The sequence below is a fragment of the Manacus vitellinus genome, unplaced genomic scaffold, assembly GCF_001715985.3.
Source record: "Manacus vitellinus isolate BGI_N305 unplaced genomic scaffold, ASM171598v3 scaffold_49_pilon, whole genome shotgun sequence".
In the NCBI taxonomy this organism is placed as follows: domain Eukaryota; kingdom Metazoa; phylum Chordata; class Aves; order Passeriformes; family Pipridae; genus Manacus; species Manacus vitellinus.
The window spans coordinates 5,152,193-5,175,428 of NW_021940603.1; the positions used below are offsets into that span (position 1 = coordinate 5,152,193).

Consider the following 23,236-nt stretch of genomic DNA (forward strand, 5'->3'; position numbering starts at 1 on the left):
ATGCTTGATGTACAGATCTACTTACCTGCAGACAAGCCTGTTTATTATATATTATTAAGCTCTACTGTGTATCAGTATAAAAAAAGTGTTTTAGAGCAAGTGAACTGATATCCCAATAGAAGTGATCTCTCCTTTATGCAGTATTCCAGAGGCCCACTTTTACTACAAGGCGAAATTTTTTCTGAACGAGCAACTAAGTCCATATTTGCAATTTGAATAAAATGGCAGCTTTGCTTTAGCAAAGGCATTCATTGCATGGGGGAAGTTAAACATCAGACGGCGTTTGCGCGCCGTCAGCATGTGATATTTTTCTTGCTGTTAGAAAGAAATTACAAGTCACAATGGAGATCAGCTTTGAAGGAGGAACACAGCAGTTGGGAAGCGCAGCCGGGGGCGGGCAGTTGGCCCCGGAGAGCAGGCAGCGCTGGACAGGGCGGGCACCGGAAGGGCGGGCACTGGGGGCGGCACGCTGGGCAGGGCGGGCCAGCTGGGAGAGGGCGGGCACCCGCCGGGGCAGAGGCGGCACCGCTGGACGGGACGGGCGCTGGACGGGGTGGACACCGCTGGGGGGGCACCGCTGCGGGCGGGCCACCGCTGACAGAGGCGGGCACGCTGGGCAGAGGCGGCACCGCTGGACGGGGCGGGCACCGCTGGACAAGAGGCGGGCACGCTGGCAGAGCGGGCACCGACTGGACGGGGCGGGCCCGCTGGACGGGGCGGGCACTGGGGGGAAGAGCGAGGGGGCACGCTGGGCAGGGGCGGGCACCGCGTGGAAGGGGACGGGCACCGCTGGACAGAGCGGCCCCCGCGCTCCCTCTGGCGGTCTCCGTCGGGCAGAGCCGCCGCGCCCCCACCGCCCCTGCAGCTTGGGCACAACAGCAGCTCAAACGGGGCTTTAGGGAACGAAACTGCCGCTGCTCGAGCTGTGTGCGTCAAGCTTGGAACCGGCTTCAGCATTTTGGGAAACGCTATTGTAGTTTGTAAGGGAAGAAACACAGTAAAAGGAACGTGATTTCCACAAGCTGACAAAATCCTTCTCTGCAGATGCATGGAATAACAAATGAAAAACCAGAAACCTCGACAGAAGCTCAGGGTTTGTACTGAGCTAAAAGGACAAGCACACAGACCCCCGGGGACACTCTTACCCCTGTCGCCTGAAGATGTTGCCTGAACTCATCCATCGTTGTATTTGAGATGCTCATGTCCCTGAACATTCCTTCCAGTTTAGATGTGAACTGACATCCACATTCAGTCTGAAAATACACAAAATAACTTGTTGTACCAGCACTATGAAAACAAAGCTTCTGATATGCAAACTGCAAGACTGAGAGTAAGTTTATAAAACTCAAAAACTGAATTTCTGTACATTTTGTTACTGGGATTTCCATTTGCATTATATTCAGATCTTTTAGAAAAGTTTCATATCTTATATAAGGATCTAACCCTACACCGATCAAAACCTGTTTTCCTTCTCTTTTCTCCATTATTGTATTTTTTATTTCGTTTTAGCTTTCCATCTCATATTTAAAAATCTGTGAAAGCTTATCAAAATAAGATATACACTTCCACCTGCCTTTTAGCATTATACTGTAAAGAGAAATATACTTTATTTATATCAGAAGCAAGCTCCTGCTGTTCTAGGAGTGTTTTGTTTTAAAGGCTGGCTGCAGATCACCCAGTGAGATTACCAGGCCTTTTGAGGATCAGGGACATGCACACAGACACAGCATCCTGATCACTCTGCAATTCCATAAGAAGAGAGGGCAGTTCAGGTTCACTGACTCATCTGGCAAATGTATGCCCTGTGCCCTCTAAATCACCAGGATAAAAGTGGTGGAGAGGTAATCAGAAAGGAATTAACACTGACAATTTGGAGAAATCTGATGCACACAGGTTTTGCTCACTGACAGAATATATGCCAAAAATGAGGATCAGTGATTTTTGATTTTGGGATCAGATCCCTCTGGTTCAGAAGTTCTCTAGCCATTTATCATGCAACTTAAGAGGAAGCTGCATTAGAACTTGCTTCAAGGACTTTTCCGCTTGAGGCTTTACCTTCTTCTCCATCTCTTGGCCTATTTAATCAGTACATTTAACCAACTGATATGAAGGTTTTTTTTCAATCTATCTCAAACTACTTAATCAAGGACAAATAGAGCATTAACACCAGTCTGCTGATGGAGGCAACTAAAAAACAACAACAGAAGCAGCAACAAAATTCTACTGTGAATAACAAAAAATCTAGGATAAAACATAGCATTATCTTCAAATTCAGTCACTGGAGTTGTCCTCTTATTTGGAAAGTCTTAACAAGTTTCCAAAAAAATTATTTTGTTTTCTAGATTGCACTTTTCATCACAGGTGTTCACCATTACTTACTTCCTTTTATTTCCACGAAATTAGTCAGAAAAACCTTTTGTATTTTCTGCTGGGGCTTTAAAAATCAACTCTGCGTCTAACAGCAATCAAGATTAACATTACCTATAAATCTCTTATGTAAAAACAGAAGAAACCATATCTATGACTAATAAAAAAGAAAGAGAAAAAAAACCCCTAAAAAGTATGCAGGTACCGTCTTACCTTTAATTTGGATATCATGTTTTTCTCAGAGTCATCTGAAACACTCTTGTTCGTGAGAAGTCTTCTTGCCAAGTGCTGCTTGTAATAGCGTTCAAAAACATCTTTCTCTTGCATAAACCTGAATAAAACCATTGCCTTATCCAATATAGTTTCTACTTCTTGCTCTGTTAGCTGTAAAACAAATAATTTGCTGGTTTTAATCTTCCAGCACAAGTGTCTTACACAACCCAAACACTTACAGTAATTCACAGCAGCAGATGGTCTAACAGTAGCCTACACAGAAGCCAACAAAACTGGTCCAACATGAGATCGACAGCCAAAAGAACGGTGCCCAAACTCAATAAAGTGGAGTAAGAAATAGACTTACATAGACTTCTCTCTCAAGAGAGAAGGGAAACAATAAATGGGTAGAATGCCTTGATAAACATAGTAAAAGTTCCTGGGTAAGTTTTAAAAAGCACCGAAGGAAATCACTATTAGGAGTATGAAAGGTTAGCTTGGAATGAAACCTTTTAAGACTTGTTTTGTAAAGCCCACCTAGTGCCAGAACAAATAGAATTATTACTTATTTTATAAATGAACAGAATTTACCATTTGATTCCCAAAGCATAAATTGCATGCACTAATATTCAGCTTTATTCAGAGCCACTGAAGCCTCAGATGAACCATCTTGTCCAGTTCTGGGTTCTGTACCTCAAAAAATCTCATGAAAGAAGCTAACTCTGAAGGACACAGCTCTACTTAAACTAGAAGAGACAGATAATAGTCCTCTGTATATAAAAACAGTAAAAAGAAGCAAAGACAAACCATTTCCCCATACCAAGTAAGTTAATTTTAAAAAGAAATTACTAGATATTGGGAATAGCTGCCAAAATATCAATATATTTAAGGAAATGATACTTAAGGTTTCAAAAGAAGGGAGCTGCAGAATCTACTACTACCTAAGATTTTTGAGGGAGTATCTGCCAGAAGTAATTCACATATGTTGCTTCAGAGGTAGGTGATAAGCCACACAGATCTCCTTGTGTCTGATTTTTCTGTTTAGATCTAAAGTGTTGTGAGCTCAGATGTGTTACATAATACTTTTTTTAGCTAGTATTGCCATTTCTCTTAATATAAAAATAATTCATAAAAATGTAGCTTAGTTTAATTTCATCCCAGTTTACACAGCAAAGGGCATGGTATTACAAGTTCATTCATACTTACTCCCTTGACTCCCTTTTTCAGCTTATCATCAATAAATAATGAGAGGTACTCTGGAGACCTGGAGTTGAGGTTGAGGAAGTACTCAAAGTCACCCGCAATAGTCTGTTTGAAGAGCCGATCGTTATTGAAAGATTCTTGAAGGAAGCGATCAAACCTACTCTTCAAATCCAGTAAACCCTTAAAAAAAGAAAAAAGAAAAACCATTTTCACTGATATGAAGTTGTAAGCTGGAAAACAGTAACAACTGACAGAGAAGACCAGATCTACAGAGATTCTGCAATGCTCTGCGTTCGTTAGAAAGTACTGGAAATTTAATTTCCATTTTTAAATTTCTGTTGCTGCCATAAATATATCTTAGGCAATTTTCAGATAAATTTGCTAAAATACTGGTATCAAATACTGGTGCAGTTTGCTATAATACACTTCTCACACTAAGAAATGTTTTTAAACACCCTTGGTAAACAGGTTGATGTACTGCATTTTTAAATCTAAAACTTAAAGGAGGTATTTGTTGCACTTGTTAAGCCTTGTCTATGTCAAGCAACATTGACAAAGTCACTACCATAAATAAAGGATATGTGAAAGCTGAAGCTAAGCACCCACCAACTGCATCCCTAGAGCTACTGAACAAGTCTGAGGAGAAAACACACTGCAACAACAGGCCTAAACTTGTCAGGGCTTTTCCCCCCCTCTAATTTAATCCAGGGATGTATTTTGCATGATTTAGTCACATGTTTCTTGCTGACCTTTAAGAGTCACTGTGAGCATATGAAAGGTAGATATAAGCAATAGCTCTCCAGTTGTCACAGTGTGAAGTACACAGGCCTGCACTGAACAACTTCCTCTGAGCTAAATCATCGGACTCTTAACATAATTTTTATTCAGAGCTAAAGCAACGGAGTGTAGAAGGGGGAAGCATCTTAAAATCATCTGAGCACTTATATGACACACACAGGGTTTAGACATAACTAAGACAGCATTTGGCAAGGAGAGAAAATTTCACTTGAAATTTAGATTTGTCACGAATAACAATTGCCCACAAAAACTGTCCAGGTTAAATGACACTAAAGCTCTCAGTTTCTTAAGAAATTATTCATATGTGGTTACTTAAAGAAGCCATTCAAGAATTACTCAAAGAAGTAGTAACATTTCTTAGGAACTCACCATCTCACTTAAAGGAATGGCCTTTAGACAGGCTAATTAATGTGTATTAGAAATTTTAAATTCAAAGTAAATCCCACTATCTCTCTGTTTACCAAGGTTAGCTTATGTCTCCTCTCCAGGAGTACACCATCTGAACAACCTGGTGTTAAACAGGAGAAACTGTTAGTACCTTAAATTGAAACAGCATTTCAACATCCCTTCAAACTATTATATGAAGTTTAAACCTAATCCTCTGGCAATGCTTTTGCAACCATCTCGCCAATTCTGCTCAGGGTTTAGTGATGTCATGTTGCAGAAGCAGTGCTGAGCTATGATGAATGTTTTTTTCTTGATGCAGCTTCCATGTCTGTTTTCTTATTGCTATTGTCCTTGAAAGATTCAGCTGAACACGGCCAAGATGAGAAGTACAAGATGGTTTCTCAATTCACAGGTGTTTCTCTCTTCTTCCATCACCTCAGTGGAAGTGATAAACCTGTCTGGGGGTTTATCAGCAATTGAATATCAACCCCACCCTAGGACATCTTCCTGAGATGGCTGGGGTACATACTAAGGGCTGAGCTCTGCCAAAGCATGTGGGACACAGCTGCCAGTCCTCCTCAGCTTCATTATGCTGTTTGCCTCTGTAGCAGGAAACCTTGATACCGTCTTTAAGTTTATAAATCTTTCCCTGTTAAATTTTTTATGATACCTCTTTAGGCCCATTAGGAGTGAAAACTACTTCAAAGTACTTATTCTCCACATCATTTGAGCCCCTCCTCTCTTTTTTAAATTGTACCACCACAAACATAACAGCCCTTAATCATTTACCCAAATAAATTTCAAAGGATATTCTCTCTGCTTTTTAACAGTCCTTGAAGAGGTAATTCTTGTTCAAATCTGGTAAGAAGTTTGCTTCAGCATTGCCAGAAAATTATTAATCCAATCAAAAATGTTTTTATACTCAAATGGCTTCTTCAAATAGTAACCAGTTCTAACAGTTATTGTTTTCAAACAAAACAGCAGAGATTAACAGACATACATTAAATGTTTCTCATAAAGAACAGACACAAGGACTTCAACTAGACATTTTAAAAAACCCTCAAACTTAATGTTTAATGAATATACATGTTCAGATTAAATATAAGACATCTTCCAGCTACAGAAACATATCCCTAAAGTTCAACGAACTCTTAAAATTTTATGTGCAAATTTAAATCCATCTTTCCAGAAACAATGGAAAAGATGACAAATACTCCTGAAGCATATTTTGTGATCTGGATGAATGAATGGTACCCATCACTTAGTGAGAGATGGAGAACAAGAAAGAACACTCACATCTTTTAACATGCTGATGTGTTCTGTTTCTCAGAGAGACTGAGAACGAAGAAGTAATTTGTTATGACTGATAAACACATTTACCTCTCAATCACAGCTAATCTTGCCATGAAATATTGCCATGTGATTTTTGTCTCAACAAACACTGATAGCTAGTGTTACATAAAATTAATTAAAATGGACACTATAAAGCTACTTGCCAGCACACATAGAACTCACTCTGGAGACATATCATTTAGGGTAATCTAAGAAGGTCCCAGTAGTTAGATAATTAGCCTGAATATGTTGTTTAATATAAGCAGCTACCAAAAACTGAGCATGTACTTTCCAAGCAATTTCAGCCAGAGTTCTAAACATGTCTGAAAATTCAGAAAACATACATTTTAAAAAAAATTTTAAATTTAGCTTATTAATAACAATGCCTTTTGAATTGATATTAAGGTTTACCTTATAAACTGTGTTTGTGGTGAACTGCTACTGTGAGGAATGTGGGAAAGATGAAAGAAAAAGTTAAAATATTTAACTACCTGAATATAGTCAACTGGATTCTTTCCTTCTCCCTCTTCAGAAACTAGTGCTTTGCCCTGCTCTCGCAGGTATGAGCTCATGCACTCACACATCGTCTTCAGACCATTTGGCACACGGCTGAACAACTTGTACATGCAAGCAAGGTCTGGAATCAAGAATGAGAGATTATGCAGGACACCTCTTGTGTTACATGTGTGTAACTCATTCATCTCAGAGCAAAAGATGACAATAAAAGACCCACCTAAAATAATGAGAAGTGGCTTAGGCTAAACATGGCTTTCCAAAAGAGCAATCCATCCTCGCACATTTATGCAAAATCTTATCATAATGCAGCAAGTATTTCCACTCTACTATTTAACTCAATCAAACTAAGGCCTATAAAAGTTAAACTAATTTCTATAGCTTATGAACACCCTTCAATATCTTGCACCCTCAGCCTGAAGGCTATCTAAACTGGATATTAAAGAAAAAAAAATGTTAAGTATGGTATCATCACGTTCCTTTTCAATACAGTAACTATCTTTTCTTACAGATAGGAAATGTGCTCACCCTGTCGCTCTATCACCTAGTAATTGTGAAGCTGCTTTAATGAACAAAGGCCATTAATCTAAGCAGCAAGTCTGTTCCCCGTTCTCATGGCTTTAGTGTGAGCACCAATTTCTAAATACAGATACTACAATCCCTCTCTTCATTATGCTGCTTTAGAAACTTATGTTCTATTTCTTTCCATAGTAACTTTCATTCAGTCACTCTGTCCCACATTAACCTCTATTAGGGAAAACCAAATCAAGTCAAGCCCTTTTTTTTCAACCAGTTCAATAAGCTGCTTCTTATCCTTTAAAAACAGCCAACTCCTTCCTGCAACAATGTTCTCTCCACAAGAATTGGTCCTGCAATGCTTCTGTTTGTCTTTTACACAAGTACTTTTTAGAATAACTGCCTGTGGGCCAAAAAAAATTCATGTATTTTGACAGATTATATACTAGAGGAATGGAAGTAATAAAATGGCTCATGTAAAACTGGTAACAAAGACTACTGCAACTGATTTGTACTTTTTTTATGAGATACCTGGTTTAACCAAAAAAAGTACCTGTGACTGATACTAAATAGAATCAAGTTAAGCATATAGTCTCTGTTTTAAGAGCCCTCTAAAAGGCTGAAGTAATATTCTCAGATGTTTGCAGAACAGAGCCACCAAAGTGTTTTCACAATTACACAGGAACACAATCATTAAGCTTGACTTATCCCATGTTTAAAAACAATAAGCAGTATCATAAACATTTCTGTCTCCCACATGACCCAGTCTTACCTTCTGTCTTCCCATTTTTCAGCATATGAACTAGCCCAGAGTTCTCCATTTCCACTATAGTTTTCATATGTTTGGAAATAAGTTCCCTCTCAACAACTTTCACAATAGGTTCTTCTGTTGATTTATCCAGACAATGCATCACCCGTTCTATTTCTTCATTAATTCTAGCTTCTACTTTCTTTATATATACAGAAGCACTGTTTTCAGCTAAAAATTTTTGACTTTCCATCTGTGATTAACACAAATTAATACTTTAGACTTTTTTTTTAAAGAGAAAAAGAAAACATACTAGTTATGTCAGATCAGCATTTATAAGCAAGTTCAAATCAAACACAGCATGTCCAACACATTATACACCCAAGATTTACGTACACACTTAACACAAAATGAAGGTTCTATTATGCTAAATGTGTTACATAAGGGGATACATGCAATATAAACAAGGTCTATATTTTTCATCCTAAGCCAGCCTAGTTTCCAGTTACCAACCAGAGTTTTAGCCACAGGTCCAAAGAAAACAGAACGATGGGGAGAGAGAAGAGGCAAAAATTCCTTTCAAATACCAGTTTATGTCAGTTGTCATCATTCTCATTAGTGACAATGCTAAGCACATTATTTCATGTCAAACTGTTTTTATCCATACTGGTCAGTCTTTTGGTGAAAAGATGTGTTTTTTTTTTTTTGTTTTGTTTTTTTTATTTTATTTATTTTTAAGGCAGAGCTAAGAAATGGAACTTAAATGAAAGTAATGAGTTTTCTTAAATTTATGTAGCATCAAAGAAAACCAGTACACACTGACATTTAAATGGTTGTACAACATATGATTCAGCTTTTCAAAACAGGTTGGAGATCAGAGCATACAACAGTCAGTCAGTTGATCCTGGATAAGAATTGGGAGACTGACAAATTATCTCATCTAGATATCTTTTAACATGCTCTTAAAATTTATAACAATTTCCAGCAAGATGAACATGATTACACTCAAAAAGCAATCAACTGGCTTTCCTTCTCAAAGTATCTCACAAAAAAACCTCAGGGAATATTTAAAATGTGTTATTTGGTGGCTGATCAACAACTGGAGAGCCACTTGCTTACACTTAATTCCTTGACTCAGTTCATTTTATCACAAAAAATAGCTCACAAATGTAGATACTATGAAGGAAAAAGCTTCCTCCAAGGCAGTTTGACAGGTTTCCCAGCCTGAAATAGTTTGAACCTTTCATGCTACTGGTATTTCAAAAAGACTGTGGGGGCAATGCAGGGGTAGACTCAGTTGCATGAAATAGCCTAAAGCAGCAGGCACAAGATTAGCATAATGATTACTTCACATGTTATTGGCACCCACAGCTCAAAACTACATTCAAATTATGCTAATTCTGTAGAATCTGTGTTACTTTTCCCCTGCAAAGCTAGTCCTTATTTTTCTTATTTAATTTAATGGATATGGACATACTCATCAAATAAGCAACAAGTATTTAAAGCACCATCAATTCTCACAATTCCAGGGAGTTACAACAACATTCCAAACACGAGATTAGAACACTGCCATACCTGAAAAAATTCTGCAGACATCTCCAAAAATGGAGCCTCAAAGTCTTCTTCATAGACTGACCTTCCTTCAAGACCTAGAATCATTAACATCTGGCAAGCATTTCTTATTGCGCCTCTGCCAAAAAGTAAGTTGTTAACAACTTGAGAAATCAACAGGCTTGTAAAACAGAGTAGACAGCAGAATAACAACTTGTAACATGATATTAAATAAAATATAGTAATAGCAAGTCCATTCTAAATCTGTTTTGATACATGACACGTTTTCAAGAAAATTATACCAGCAACATCGTTTGGTTTTGTTCAAAACTAAAGAGCTGATAAGGTTTATTAAATATTTTAAATGCAGTGATAGGGAAGCAGGTCTCAAGTTCTACTAGTTTGCAAGACTGAAGAGTATGTTTCAATATACAAGAAAATAAACCAAAATACTGCTTCAAAGAAAACTGCATGTGTAGGTCAGAACTGAGCAATTTAAAATAATTGCACGCATGGAATTTGCTGTGCAAAGTTTAAGTATTTTTTGTTGGTTGGTTGTTTAATAAAAACCAAAACACCCCCCCAGCCAAACACAAAATAAACCCCACCAAAATAAAAATGTATCAGCAAGTTAATGAAAACAAAGGAACTGCATCCAGAAAAAAAATTCCACTTCCCGGCAGTAGGGGACAATACACAGCTGTAGTCAGGGAGTATTCTTTCTCTTCAGAAATTGCATGTTGGGCAATCTCAGTCACAGAACTGCAGCCAAAGTAGCAAGGATTTTACACATCCCCACACCCAACAGCTGTTCTGAAACTGGAGAAGCACAAGAAAACTTGCAAATTTGAAGTCCCTTCAGCTGCAGTATCTGCAGTGTGTGGCACAAAACTCCACATCTAAACTTGCCAGAGAAGCTGTGAAACAGATTTAAAAGCTCAGAGATGCAACTCACCTACCAAGAAACAAATGGATCGAAAGGAAAAGGAATTGGAATTAAAAGAGGAAATGTAATAAAAAAAATAAATAAATAGGTACCAAAAAATTAAACAACCTCTCAGTACAGAGAAAACACACAATAGCAAACAAGAGGCAGAGAATTGTCAAAACTTTGCTTTATAACTAAACACTTCAGCACACTGTGGTAATGGAGACATTTAATAAAAGTTTAAATAAAAACCACGTGATAAATATTAAAAAAATGTATTAACAAGCTTCCCCATTTACCACTATGCTAAAACTTAATGTACGAGAAATATTTCAGATTATGGACAAATCCGAATGGTGCAGCCTTAAGCCTAATTAATTGTTTCTGTATGTTCTTGACTCACTCATCATTTATAACTAAAGACAGTCACTTACAAACATCTTACCTGTCTACAACTTCTCCTTTCCTTTCTCTTGCAATCATGTCCAGCAGAGTTTGCCGCAGGTGATCCCTAATGCAGCCGTAGCGAACTACCTGATCTCGAAAAATAATCAAGCCCAGATTGTAGACGTTCTCCACATTATTTTGTTGCACATACACACGGTCCTGCAAAGGCACACACAGCAATAAAACTTGTAAATTCAGTGTATCTGTGCTATTCAAAAATAAAAGAGATCGATTATTTCTGTACAGTGCCTTTCTTGGTAGAAAAAAATTATGAATACCCTCAAAATTCAAAACCAGTCCCCCCGTTTTCCAAAACTTCATTTACACTGCAAGTCTACTGCTAAAGCATGGCAGAACAAATCTACAGCCTTGACACTTTTTAGTCTGGGTGCAGAGGAACCTCCAACTACTGACAAAATTCAGGGCACAATCTGAAAGAGGTCTTACTTACCTACTCAAGTCCCTTCTATCCACCCCTTTCTGATCTTAATTCATTTTCCTAAAATTTTTCCCCACCTCCCCATGCATCTTCCTACCTCTCCTTTTAGGCAACCAAAATGCAATATTCAGTGACTTCTCCTGAAAGAGCATCATTAGATGAACAGAAGAAAAAGTAAAGCCAAAATGAGAAGAGCTGCAATCACAATCTTTGTGGATTGGTACTGCAAAATTGTACAGAAGGACGGACTTCTGTTGACACCCTTCCCTCCCATGAAAAAAAATTCACTTTCATTCAACTTGAGGAAATGTTATTTTTCATTATAATTGCACACATACACAAACACTCAAAAAAGAAAAGAATGGCAAAAGAAGAATATTTTTTTGTTTCAATATGGGTTTAAATTCCATCTCCCTACATAATCTCAGTCTATAGGAATGATCAAGTTCCTCAGCTATCTACTTTTTTATCCACCTATATTTACAAACTGACACTGATCCTCAGATCAGCATTCCAAGACCTCATAGCCCAAAATCCATCGTATGGAGTTGACTGAGACATTACTGAGCAGATCCTGAGTTTCTTATTGCCACCCACAGAAGGGCTCCAGAAATTTGTCTCCCCTTTCCTATTCCTCTCTCCCAACTCCTCAATTCTCTAGAAAAGGAAGGTTATTAATAAAGTTACTAGTAGACAGAAAATGCATGCATTTGCTTAATAGTCACTAGTGCTGTACCAGGTAAGACCCATCAAAACAACATTGAGTAGAAAAATGGTGAGCTTTTACAACCTTTTTCTGAGATGAGCAATAATTATTTTTCTTCATTTCTGTCAGGGAATAATCCATTCCTCTAAAATCATAGCTTGAGTAATTACTAAAAATACTGTTTTGCTACCATTTAAGCATCAGGACAATGATATTAGAAAAAGTTAGAGTTTTGTACCCACTCATAAATCTGACTGGGATATGGTTTTCTGAGAATGTACATAGCTATAACAACATAATAATAAAAAAATCAAATTCTGTAAAGGATGAAGGTCAATGTTTGAAATTGCGTATAAAGATCAGCTTCTCCACTGGTTCTGTCAACTATCTTAAGAGTTTTATCACACTCAGTATTGAAGAGTAAAGCTACTCAAACACCTAGAAAATGAAACCATTAAAAGAACAAATGTTATGCTTCAGACTATGGAAAACAGATTACAAAATCACAAGTTTATATAAATTCCACAATTACAAAAAATCAGAAGGAAAAGACAGCACACAGTTTAGCAGCTGAACTTACATGGTGAAGTTTTTATATATTAATTATGTGCCAGATTGCCACTTGGTGACCAGAGGAAAGCAAAACACTGGGTTCTGCTATTAATGAATGATTTCCCACTCTCTCCCTTCAGACAGGCAGCAGCTCATTTAAATGAAAAAAACAAGCTGGGAACAGGTCAGATATCCCTTCTCTGTGGCTCGTGAAGGAAGCCCAATTCTGCCTCAAAGCAAAATGTTTACTAGTTGGTCTCATGAAGTTAGTTTAGTGATACATGGTGGTCTGGGTCTTTGGAATATGTACTTCATTTTTCATTATTTACAAACAAGGTTGTTTATTTCACTTCCTTATTTACACACTTGCATCAAGAACAGAAGTAAATGGGATTCTCAAGTAAGACAGGTTTAAAATATATTTTCAAAGAGATGAAAGAGTAAATTAAAAAGTAACATCTGATATACTATGTGACTTGAGGAGAAAAGAATATATCATTCCCCAAAAATATTCAGGCCTCTAAAGCACAGGCAGCAGGGTATCTAAAAGGATTAAAGCCATGACTCATCTGCATAGCTTCTGTTGTGGCAGTGCTAAACAGTGCCATCACAAAATAGTAACTGCACTAGAAACTCCTCTCAGTGTATCAGCATGCCTCTGTAGTAAGCCAGACCACTCTACAATACCCAAACCAGAGCAGCAACATTAACATTTCTGATACTGCTGATTTGCTCGCCCTTGGTAACAGATCACATTTACTGTTTACTGGAAGCTCTCCCAATCCAAAAAAAGTAATCATAGAGAGAAAGCCCCAGTGGGGAACAGGTTTGACTGATGAGGCTACACACACTACTGCACAGCAATCACCTCCCACAGGGAGAAGCAGCAGGTTATTAAAGGTAAGAGTAACTTTTAGAAGACAAGGGTGGAGTTTCAGACAGCAATTATTCATAAACTACAGTCCTGCTTATACTGCAGAATTCTGATCTGAACTAAAGTTACCTACTGTAAAATATCACCAGCCACGTTTTGCCCATCTCTGCAAACTACCTGGATGCTGCAGCCTTCAGACACCCTTGACTATGTATATATAGTAAGTGTCTTTGATGCTAGTTCTGGAAATAAAAACAACAATTTCTCCTTTTTACCTTGTGTGTAAGGTATGGACAGTAAGAGACACATGCCCTGAGGTCAAAACTCACATATCCAATCTGTCAGTGCTGGCTTAAAAAAAAAGACACCATCTTAGTGCACAGCACGGATGAGAAGGGAATCCTCTGCCCCCTGAAAAATACACAGTTGTATTTGCAGGAGCAATTGTTCATTTCTGATGGTGTGTAACTGGCACTGCCCATATGCCTATAACACAGCCAGGGGTGTGACTGCTGCACTCACACACCTGAAATTGCTTTAAATTTAGCAAGTACAAGTAATAGAGAAGGAACACCACAGAATCCAGTTTAACCCAGTTTCCATTACACATTCTAAGAATGGTCTTCAGTGTTGCTTGAAGACCAAACAACTGCACCTCCACTGCTCCCATAACATACAGCAGTTAAATAAACCCACTGTGGACATGCTTACACTGCTGCTGTGAGGCTGAATTTCAGCTATGCCCAACTGTAGTGCATCACTTCAGTGCTTCAACAGTACGTGCCTGACTCAGCAAAGATGCTACTTAGAACATGACTTGGGTGCTTTGGTGCCTCACTGCTCACTGCAGACAGTGCCATGAAGTTATGGAGAGTATTACACCTACTCTGGCACTGATTATTGTAGCCTAAACATGCAAAGCAAAAGGAAGAGAGCTAGTGCTGTATCCTACAACATACACTGGAACTGCATAAACTTGAAATTCAGTCGTGGAAACTGGAATGTCTCAATAAAGTCACGACACATCTTTACTATGCAAAAGGTTACAAAACCTCACACTACACCTACAACAGACCTGAAACCAACAGACTTTTCACAAGAGAGTATCACAAGAGACAAGGTAATTTAGTGCTGGTGGAAGAGGTTCTGCACATACAATGAAATCCTGCCATAAACCTCAAACAGCAAGTATTCTAGTCATTAAGTATCATAATGCAGAAACCCCAATGTGCAAAACTCATGCCTTTCTAAAAAAGATCTATTTGAATTTATTTTTATTTCAAAAGTAGAAAAATTAAATAGGGGAAAGAAATTAAGGTGGGTTGGAGAGGGGTTTGTTTTGACTTAAATCATATGACAGCCAATGGGTGAAACAAAGCTGGAAAACAAATGTGGCATTAAAACAGTTAGAGTTTAGTTTAAGATGTACAATCACTAGGCTGAAGTAAGAATTTAAGAGAGTAAGACCAGAATTCAAGAGGATGTTAAATGTTTTACTTTCACTGATGTCACATGGTCTGTTGGGCAATAGGTACATTTCCTGAAAGTGATGGGTAATTGAGATGGCCTACAAAATAAGAGAGGGATTGGGTTATGCTTTACTTACAAACATATGAGAATTGCATATACTTCTCCTGGTAGAACACAAGCATATCAATTAACAGTGCCTGGTGACTGAGTTTATACACTGTTTGGTTTTTTTAGAGAAAATATTTTTCATGTAGCTATAGACAACTTCTGACATAAGGATATCACTATAATCCTACATGTCACTCAGACTCAACATCATAAAAGAACAAATCATCCCTTATTTTATGAAGTTCTTGAAAATTGTTTCTTTGAAGAGCAGTCAGGTCTCATCTTTCACAGGTGTTCCATCACTGTATGATTTTGTGGCCCTAGCAGTCACAAAACTAATTTCCAAAATTCCAAACTTCTGGGACGAACACATACTCAAGACTGGAAGTTTCCTGCTCTAAAGTCTCTTTTGAATGAAGCAAATTGTGTTTGACTCAAGAGGACATCCCACTGACAAAGATGAAACTGCAAATCTTTGAAAATAATCCTATTTTGAACTATGGCTTATACTTTTAATTTGTAATCAAAGCATGTATTTTCGATTGACAATTTGTCTTATGCCCCTCCAAGTCAAAGAAAAGAAGGGAGTGTGCCCATTGCATCAGCTCTTTGCATTAGATAGTTCTCTTATAACCCCATGTTATGTTACAGAGGTTTAACAAACAGACATCAGCACTCCTAAAGCTTGACAAGTTTATATAGGCATTTTGGAAGAAAATTTTGTTGTATTTTTACTATTATACTATGAATATATTTTATTTCAGATGTGTTTTTTCTGTTTCTTTGGGTCTTTGATACAAGGAAAAAAATCAATGGAAGGCAAATAATTAGGCAAGCAGAGGGCTCAACTGAACACCCACTTGAAATAATTAGGGACCGTCAAACAGCACATGGAATATAATCCAGAGGTATGAAAGTTTATTTATTATTCTGTTCTGAATCTAGAAGATAACCCATTAAGTTCAATTTGCACTTGTAGGAATGTTGCAGGTTTCCATCCCCTGAAATTTTGGTGGAAAAGAAAAGGCTGTCTGGATGTTTGAACGGCACTCAAGGGCTTTAAACCAAAGCCAAGGCATTGCTCTCTGAGTGCAAAAAATACTTGGTAAACTGGTAAACAGCTCTCCTTTTCCCCCAGAAGTGGTAACTGCAGTATGTATCCCTTCCTCAAAGAGGGAGCCCTTTGGTCCTTAATATACTGGTCAACAGACTGAAACAGGAAAATTGGCTGATAAGCCAATTTTCTCTGCCACTCTTTGAAGGATCAAAAATTTACTGATTTTAAGAGTAGGAGATAACATTGCATTACCCATTACCTTGGAGTATTCAGCACCTTCTGAACTGAAATAATATATAATATTTGGTTAAAACACAACAGCTACTCCCCTGGAAAGCTCTGGATTCCATCTCCTAACATTTCTAAAAATTCACCACTAGCTTTGGTAGATTAATCTAATCCTTAACTATTCTTGAATTTGCCTAGTTGCATCTTGCAGCAATTGATTTGTATTTGTCCTTCACAAACAGATTAGAGATTCCAGGATTTCTCACAGCAAAGACAGTCTGTCTTGAAAATAATCTCTCCATCTTCCTTTTGGCAAGATAAAAATACACAAGTCATTCAGTGTCACTTGAAGGTATTTTATCCAGCCCTCTAGATTTTGGTCTTTTCCCAACTGAAATAAACCAAAACCAACCCTCAACATGAAGGCCACTAAATCCATTAAAAAAATAACCACGTTATTAATTACTCCAAATTCTTTAATTTTTAGCAGCTTATTAACCAAAGGGGACTTCACAGCTAATACAAACATGGTCAATGTCATAGGGTGAGATCTTTAGCAGCTACAAGATGAGATCTCAACTCCAGTTTTTCAGCAGACAGAGAACAATTCCAGTTAATTACCATTTTTTACCAAAAAGCTGCCATCATTGTCTGTCCTTCACTGTCTAATACTGCACAAAGTACTATCTTTAGTATGATATTTTGGCAAAAAATTATTTTATATAAAAAACTGCAGCATCTCAACAAGTTTTTCTCTTCTTTGTCAAGTCAAAGCCCTTCATTAGAAGCTAAGCAAAAATACTCTCCTGCATACTAGAGTATGCCTACCATTATGGGAATTTAAATACATACCAACTACCTAAAGCATAACACAATCCAGAGACAAAAATGTTAGGCCTTCTCTCAAAAAAAAAAAAAAGCCTTTTCTGTTTAATGTAGGTAAGAAATTGCAAGCCTGCAACCAGAGAGCACATTCTCATCTATGTACACCACAATCTTGTACCCAAGCTCTGTATGAACAGGAAAGGATTCAGTTGGAATTTAACATTCAAGGACACACACTGTACCAAAGTTATCCTCTTCAAATCCTTAACCTTAAAGAACAACTACACTGGAAGCCTGAGGAGACTTTACACCATCATGCTTTCCACAGTAAGAAAACACTGCTACATGAACTACAACATGCAAGCCACATCTATAACCTGCCAGAATGGGTCTGACCAGCTCAGCTTTTAAGAATTGCAAAGTTCAACCATTTTTCAGATTAATTTTTCAAGTGATAATGAGATAATCTAAAAGAAGAAACCAATTACATTTGGTCAAACACCTGTGCATACAAGAGTATTGCATGGGAAATTCAAAACAGGGGACAGAGAACAGTCTTGGGAAAAGGAGTGGTAAGCAAGCCTTGCTTTTTATCTCTCCATTTTATTTGTTTGGATTTGTCAAAAGACAATTTACTGCACAGGTAAATGTGTGAAATAGCAGAATACCCACCATATACATCAGAATGTCTCTAATCATCACCATTGCTGTTTGATGATCGTTCCACGCTTGGTTTAGTGTTTGTAGAAAGTTGTTATTCAAGGAGTTTAACACATCTTCTCGCACCTGAAGCAAAAAAAATAATAGATTGCCATAAACTCAAGTCAGTTTCTCCTGCAGCATTTAAATCTTAACAAACTTAGCTTCAGCACAAATTTCCTTGCTCCTCTGTGAACTTTTCTGTGGAAAAATATGACTTCACACATGTAAGAAAAATGAGACTAAAACCACGAAGAACAAAATAAACATAGGTATTAAATTTCAAAGGAATTCCTGAAATCTCAAATGTTAAAAGTATTTTTTTACAACTCTTCAAAGGTTTTATCTCCTATGTTATAGTGTTTAAAGTAATGTTAACTTTACTATCACAATTAATTTTAGAATACTGGTTAGTAGCAGTCAATATTACAAACAGGAACAAGTACAGGTGGAAAATTGGCCATGATGACATTTAGAGAGACAAGCTGAGACAGCATAAAGTTACAGCAAACAACCATCACTGGTAAAGACCAGATTCTTACACTGACAGTCCATACTCTCCAGCAACGAGAAAAAAAAGTCATCTTTGTTTATACAAATGTATTTGCTCATTTGATTCATCTGTCTCAACTTCAGACTTTATGCTTCTTTGCCACTACTACTCCTGTTAATAAAAAAAGAGCATCCAGTTTCATATTTTGATTTTATGCAGCAGAAATATACTATGGTGCTCAAGCTTTAAACTCATGTAAAGGAGAAACCCATGGCAACGTAAAAAAAAATATTCCAGAGTTAACAAAATGCAGGAATTGACTTTTGACATAACATGAAGAATATATTCTGCCCTCGTTGTAACCCAACAGAATGTATTCTCACATTTACAGATCTGCACTTATGCTTGGGTGAGTGCAAATTTCAGCACAGAGAATTCAAAGAGGAAAATAAAATGCACACAGCAAGCAACCACAAACTGCACCAACATCACATGCAACCACCTGAGAGACTTCATTCTGTTAAAGTTTTATGCAGTTATTAGGCCAAACCAGCATAACAAGGAAGTCTGTCTGCCACACTACTATATATACTCCATAAACTTAGATGAGCAAACCAGAGACAGAGCATGGCACATCACACAAACACAATGGTCTCTTCTCAAGAATCTCTGGAAGCTTATCCCAACAATATTCACCTTGTTCCTGAATCTAGGCAACACATGTATCTGTAGGTTGTTCAAAGCTTTCTGAAGTCTTCAAACACCCACTCTGCAGACCTGAGCAAGGCCTCTCCTTTTTACTTTTGGAAAACATAATATGCAGTTATAAGCACTGCTTAGCTGCCTCATTCTTCCTGATCATGACCATTATTTACCCTTTGGTCTCCCAAATGTGTGCTCTGTTAACATCCAATCTATGTAGTTTTTAGCCAAAACATAAATATGCATTAAAAACTTCAGCAGACATACTTGTGAAGAGTATGCAGAATCTCCCAGAACAAGAGAAACACACGTGACATGGTTGCTTTCACTTCTTTGGCCAGTATGTAATAACATCGAAAACATTATTTGGTAGATCACCCACAAAGGTAAAATTTACCAAAGCATGATTAGCTTATAAGCACAGATAACCAGGGACATTAATTTTACAACACTTTTTTCAAACAACACAGAGGCAGTGTGCCTTTGTGATTGTACAAATCCATCACACTAATGCTACTGGGCCAGCCAGTGTCAAATCACACACCAACTGGGAGCAAAAGGGGGTTCTTGCCAGCAGGTAGCAGTGATGAATTGCTTCCAAGCAGACACCTGAACACTCAACAGCAGTGCCACCTCTGCTCCATACAGAATGTTATGTGGCTTTCTGGAAATGTGTTTTAAAGTGCTGTACAACAAAACTACTTCAAGAGTACCTCTTCTCAGTGACATCCTCCAAAGTTTATTTTAAGCTGCAGAGAGGTTTGGGAAGCTATTCTTTTAGTTGCTACAAAACCCACCCAAATTATTTCTTACAACAGCTGTCTAATTAATAAGTGCTCAAAGCATTCCTTGTATAGGCCATGAATACAACGTTACAGGAAAACTACTATAATGCACATAACATCTTAGCTATGCAAAGATGCAGAGTCAAACCACTTCAGTAGAATAAATGATTTGAAGTAAAAAAACCTGGATATCCACACTCTCCTACAAGAGAAGACAGCCCTTCAGAGAAACAGCTGCTACTCTTCCAAAGCCTTAGGAAAATCTCAGTCTCAAAGATTTTTATCAGCAGAATGTTACTATGAATTAGTGAAGCTTGTAGTGATTTCTGTGACAATATTTGCAGCTATACAGTGAATTGGCAAGGGAAGCCAGTTTAAATAGGACTGTCCATATAAAGACTCACTTGAAAATAAATTAGCAACTTCATAATCTATGTAAGGTGGTCTTATAGTTGCAAGGATGAAATCCAGTGTATAACTTCAGGCTCAACTGCATTTTGATACAGATCTTCAGGAAATACAGAACCCTTCCCCCAGTCTCTTAAGAATAGTTGGCAGAAGCTTTCAATACCTTTAAATAACTCTTTATCAAGTGTACACAAAGCAGACTTATGGCCTAGTATTTTCTCTCTTACAGTGCCTGGCCTGATGCAGCAGCACAAATAGTTCAATTATGTAATTTCCACTACTTGTAAGGACAGCCAGAACCTTCTATGGGGAGCAGCAGTAGAGAACAGCACTTTCTGAACTAAGGTCTCAAGCCTTCAAAACTTTTATTATGGAGTTTCTTTATCTTCTACAAAAATCCAAGTAGTCTAAAAGATGGTATTCTAAAATCTTAAGAGTCCCAAGTAAGTTAACAGATTAACTATGATTTTACCAGAAATGTCTGTTCATCCCTGCAGCTGCTATCCTACTGCTGAAAGAAAAAAACCAATACTGAAGAATACTGATGATTCTGAACTGTTACTTACTTTCTGGCAATTCCCTCACATTCTTTTGCCCTCCATATAGTAGTAGACTTGCAAAAGATCATCTGAAAACATCATTAAGAAAATATAAAGGCAGATAACACTTCATACATTGTCAGTCAGGCTTACAGTACACCCTAATGCTCAATGGGTAATTCACCTCCTACACAACTTCTCGTGTCATTCCTCCCTATTTGTTGATGTTATGGAAATAATTTCAAATTCCCTGTAGGAGATGCCTCTCTTATCTCTCCCCTTTTCTCTGTGACACCACAATAGCAAATTCTAAAGCTTGCAAAGGATACCAGACACAACTGAGTCCCAGAGCAGACATGCTTCCTTCAGCCCACACCTTCTGCACCAGCACCCCACACAATTCCTTCTGCATTTAACACTGCCACAGTGACCAGCTCTGTGCCCTCCCTAAAAAATGCTTTCTTGCATGCTTGCCTGTATTATTATTCTGAAATAGCAGGTACTGTCCCTACCAAACTCAACCAGCTGTATCAATTCTGTCACAGCAGTAGAGATGTTTGGTAAGAGTAAGACATATTGCAGGACATGAGGATATCCCAAGCACCTCTTTCTTTTCAGAAATGCTCTAGTGTCTCCCCAAATGACCATATTTCAGTCCATTTAAGTTTAGGACAGTCCTTTACATCTCTGAATCTGATGTACACTGCACTGAAAAATCAACAAGACTGTACTGGGCTTGGCCAACAAATCAATGAATTCCTTTGTCACACACACACAGTTTATAGAATGCTTATGGTATGTTGCATGTCATGGGTTTAGATTTCACTAGACTATGATGTGTGCATAAAAATCATAGAATGGCTTGGGTTGGAAGGGACCTTAAAGACCATCTCATTCCAAATCCCCTGCCATGGGCAGGGACACCTTTCACTAGACTCAGTTGCTCAGACCCCCATCTAACCTGGCCTTGAACACTTCCAGGGATGGGGAATCCACAGCTTCTCTGGGCAACCCATGCCAGTGTCTCACCAGCCTCACTTCTCACCAGAATTTCTTCCTACTCTCTTCCAGTCTGAAGCCATTACCTCTTGTCCTGTCACTACATGTCTTGTAGTGTAAAAATTTCCTCTCCACCTTTCTTGTAGGCACTCTTCAGGTATTCAAGGCCACAACTACATCAGCCACTTCCCTCAGGACTCGGGATGCATCTCATCAGGTCTCAAAGACTTATGTATAAAAGGAACGTCAAGAATATTATCCTGTAAACTTTTTAACGTCGAGATTTTTGTTTATTGTAACACAAGTGATGTTGCTCATTGTCAAATGGTTTAGAGAACTGTAAATTAAGCTCTGTTTTTAAAAAAAACACTTAACATTTGTATGAAGAAGTAACAAACTAGATTTGAGAGCTGTGAAGGAAGACTGTCCACATCAAGTGGGCAAGAAAGGGAGAACTCAGTGAAGTACCTGATGCACAGGAATTAAATACTTGAATTAAGATGAAAGGCTTCAGTACTTTCAAAATTCAACTGTATTTTTAAATAGGTCTACTTGTACCCTACTTAAATAATGATGTCAATACACAGGTAAAGACAAGTTTTAGCATGTCCTTACCCTGTAGTAAAAACAGGGTAGTTCAGGACAGCTGACTCCTCTCAGTGATGCAGAGTACCTGCCTTTCTATTGCCCTCATCATGCAGCCAGAACCTGGTGATTAGTACTTACAAGCCATTAGGGTGTGAGAGTTCAAAACCAAGCACACTTGACAGTAACTCCCTTGCAGGAATGTACCTTGTATTGATTCCATCTGCACCTATCATTTTATTTACAATTAAACAGGCTGTAAGGACAGTACACTGTATTACGTCCTGTTGTTGAGAAGTTAAATGCTTATAAGAAAAGTATTTGGTTTCTAATTAAAATGCTGAATAAGCACAACTTTCTTCTAATAGTTAAATAAGCATAAAGTGTAAACACAGCTCCTAACCATGTCTCACCAACAATACAAGCTTGTGCTTTCCAAGCTTTAAAGCTATTTGTAAAAACATCTGAACATACATGTTGCCTCTACCCAGTCTCTTCATCTATTCTAAATTAACCAGCATGACAGGAATACCACAGGAATGTAGCTTTTTTGTAAAAAGATAATCAGCAGATGTAGACAGCAAAGGACAATGACGTTTCAAGGATTCTAGCAATCTCAAATTTGGGTTTGGCTCCTCAGCAGTGCTCCCTGAATTGAGTGTAGTTCTTCAGTAAAAAGTGACTCACTTCTGCACATTTTCATTTTTATAAAAGTTATGAAATTTAATGAACGTTTCAGTTGGCAAAATCTCCCTCTCCTAAAT

At 37.9% G+C, this 23,236-nt stretch overlaps 1 protein-coding gene across 2 annotated transcripts in view; it reads right to left on the reverse strand.

Annotated features, from left to right (window-relative positions):
* CUL3 (cullin 3) overlaps positions 1-23,236 on the reverse strand; it is a 58,082-nt gene that overhangs the window by 11,514 nt on the left and 23,332 nt on the right. For both annotated transcript variants that reach the window (XM_018080009.2, XM_018080010.3), the window contains exons 3-10: positions 17,935-18,048; positions 11,002-11,162; positions 9,653-9,767; positions 8,102-8,330; positions 6,792-6,937; positions 3,787-3,963; positions 2,581-2,751; positions 1,146-1,253 (exon numbers count right to left, since the gene is read on the reverse strand). In XM_018080009.2, coding sequence (XP_017935498.2) covers positions 1,146-1,253; positions 2,581-2,751; positions 3,787-3,963; positions 6,792-6,937; positions 8,102-8,330; positions 9,653-9,767; positions 11,002-11,162; positions 17,935-18,048 — 1,221 coding nt within the window. The remainder of the gene's footprint in view (positions 1-1,145; positions 1,254-2,580; positions 2,752-3,786; positions 3,964-6,791; positions 6,938-8,101; positions 8,331-9,652; positions 9,768-11,001; positions 11,163-17,934; positions 18,049-23,236) is intronic.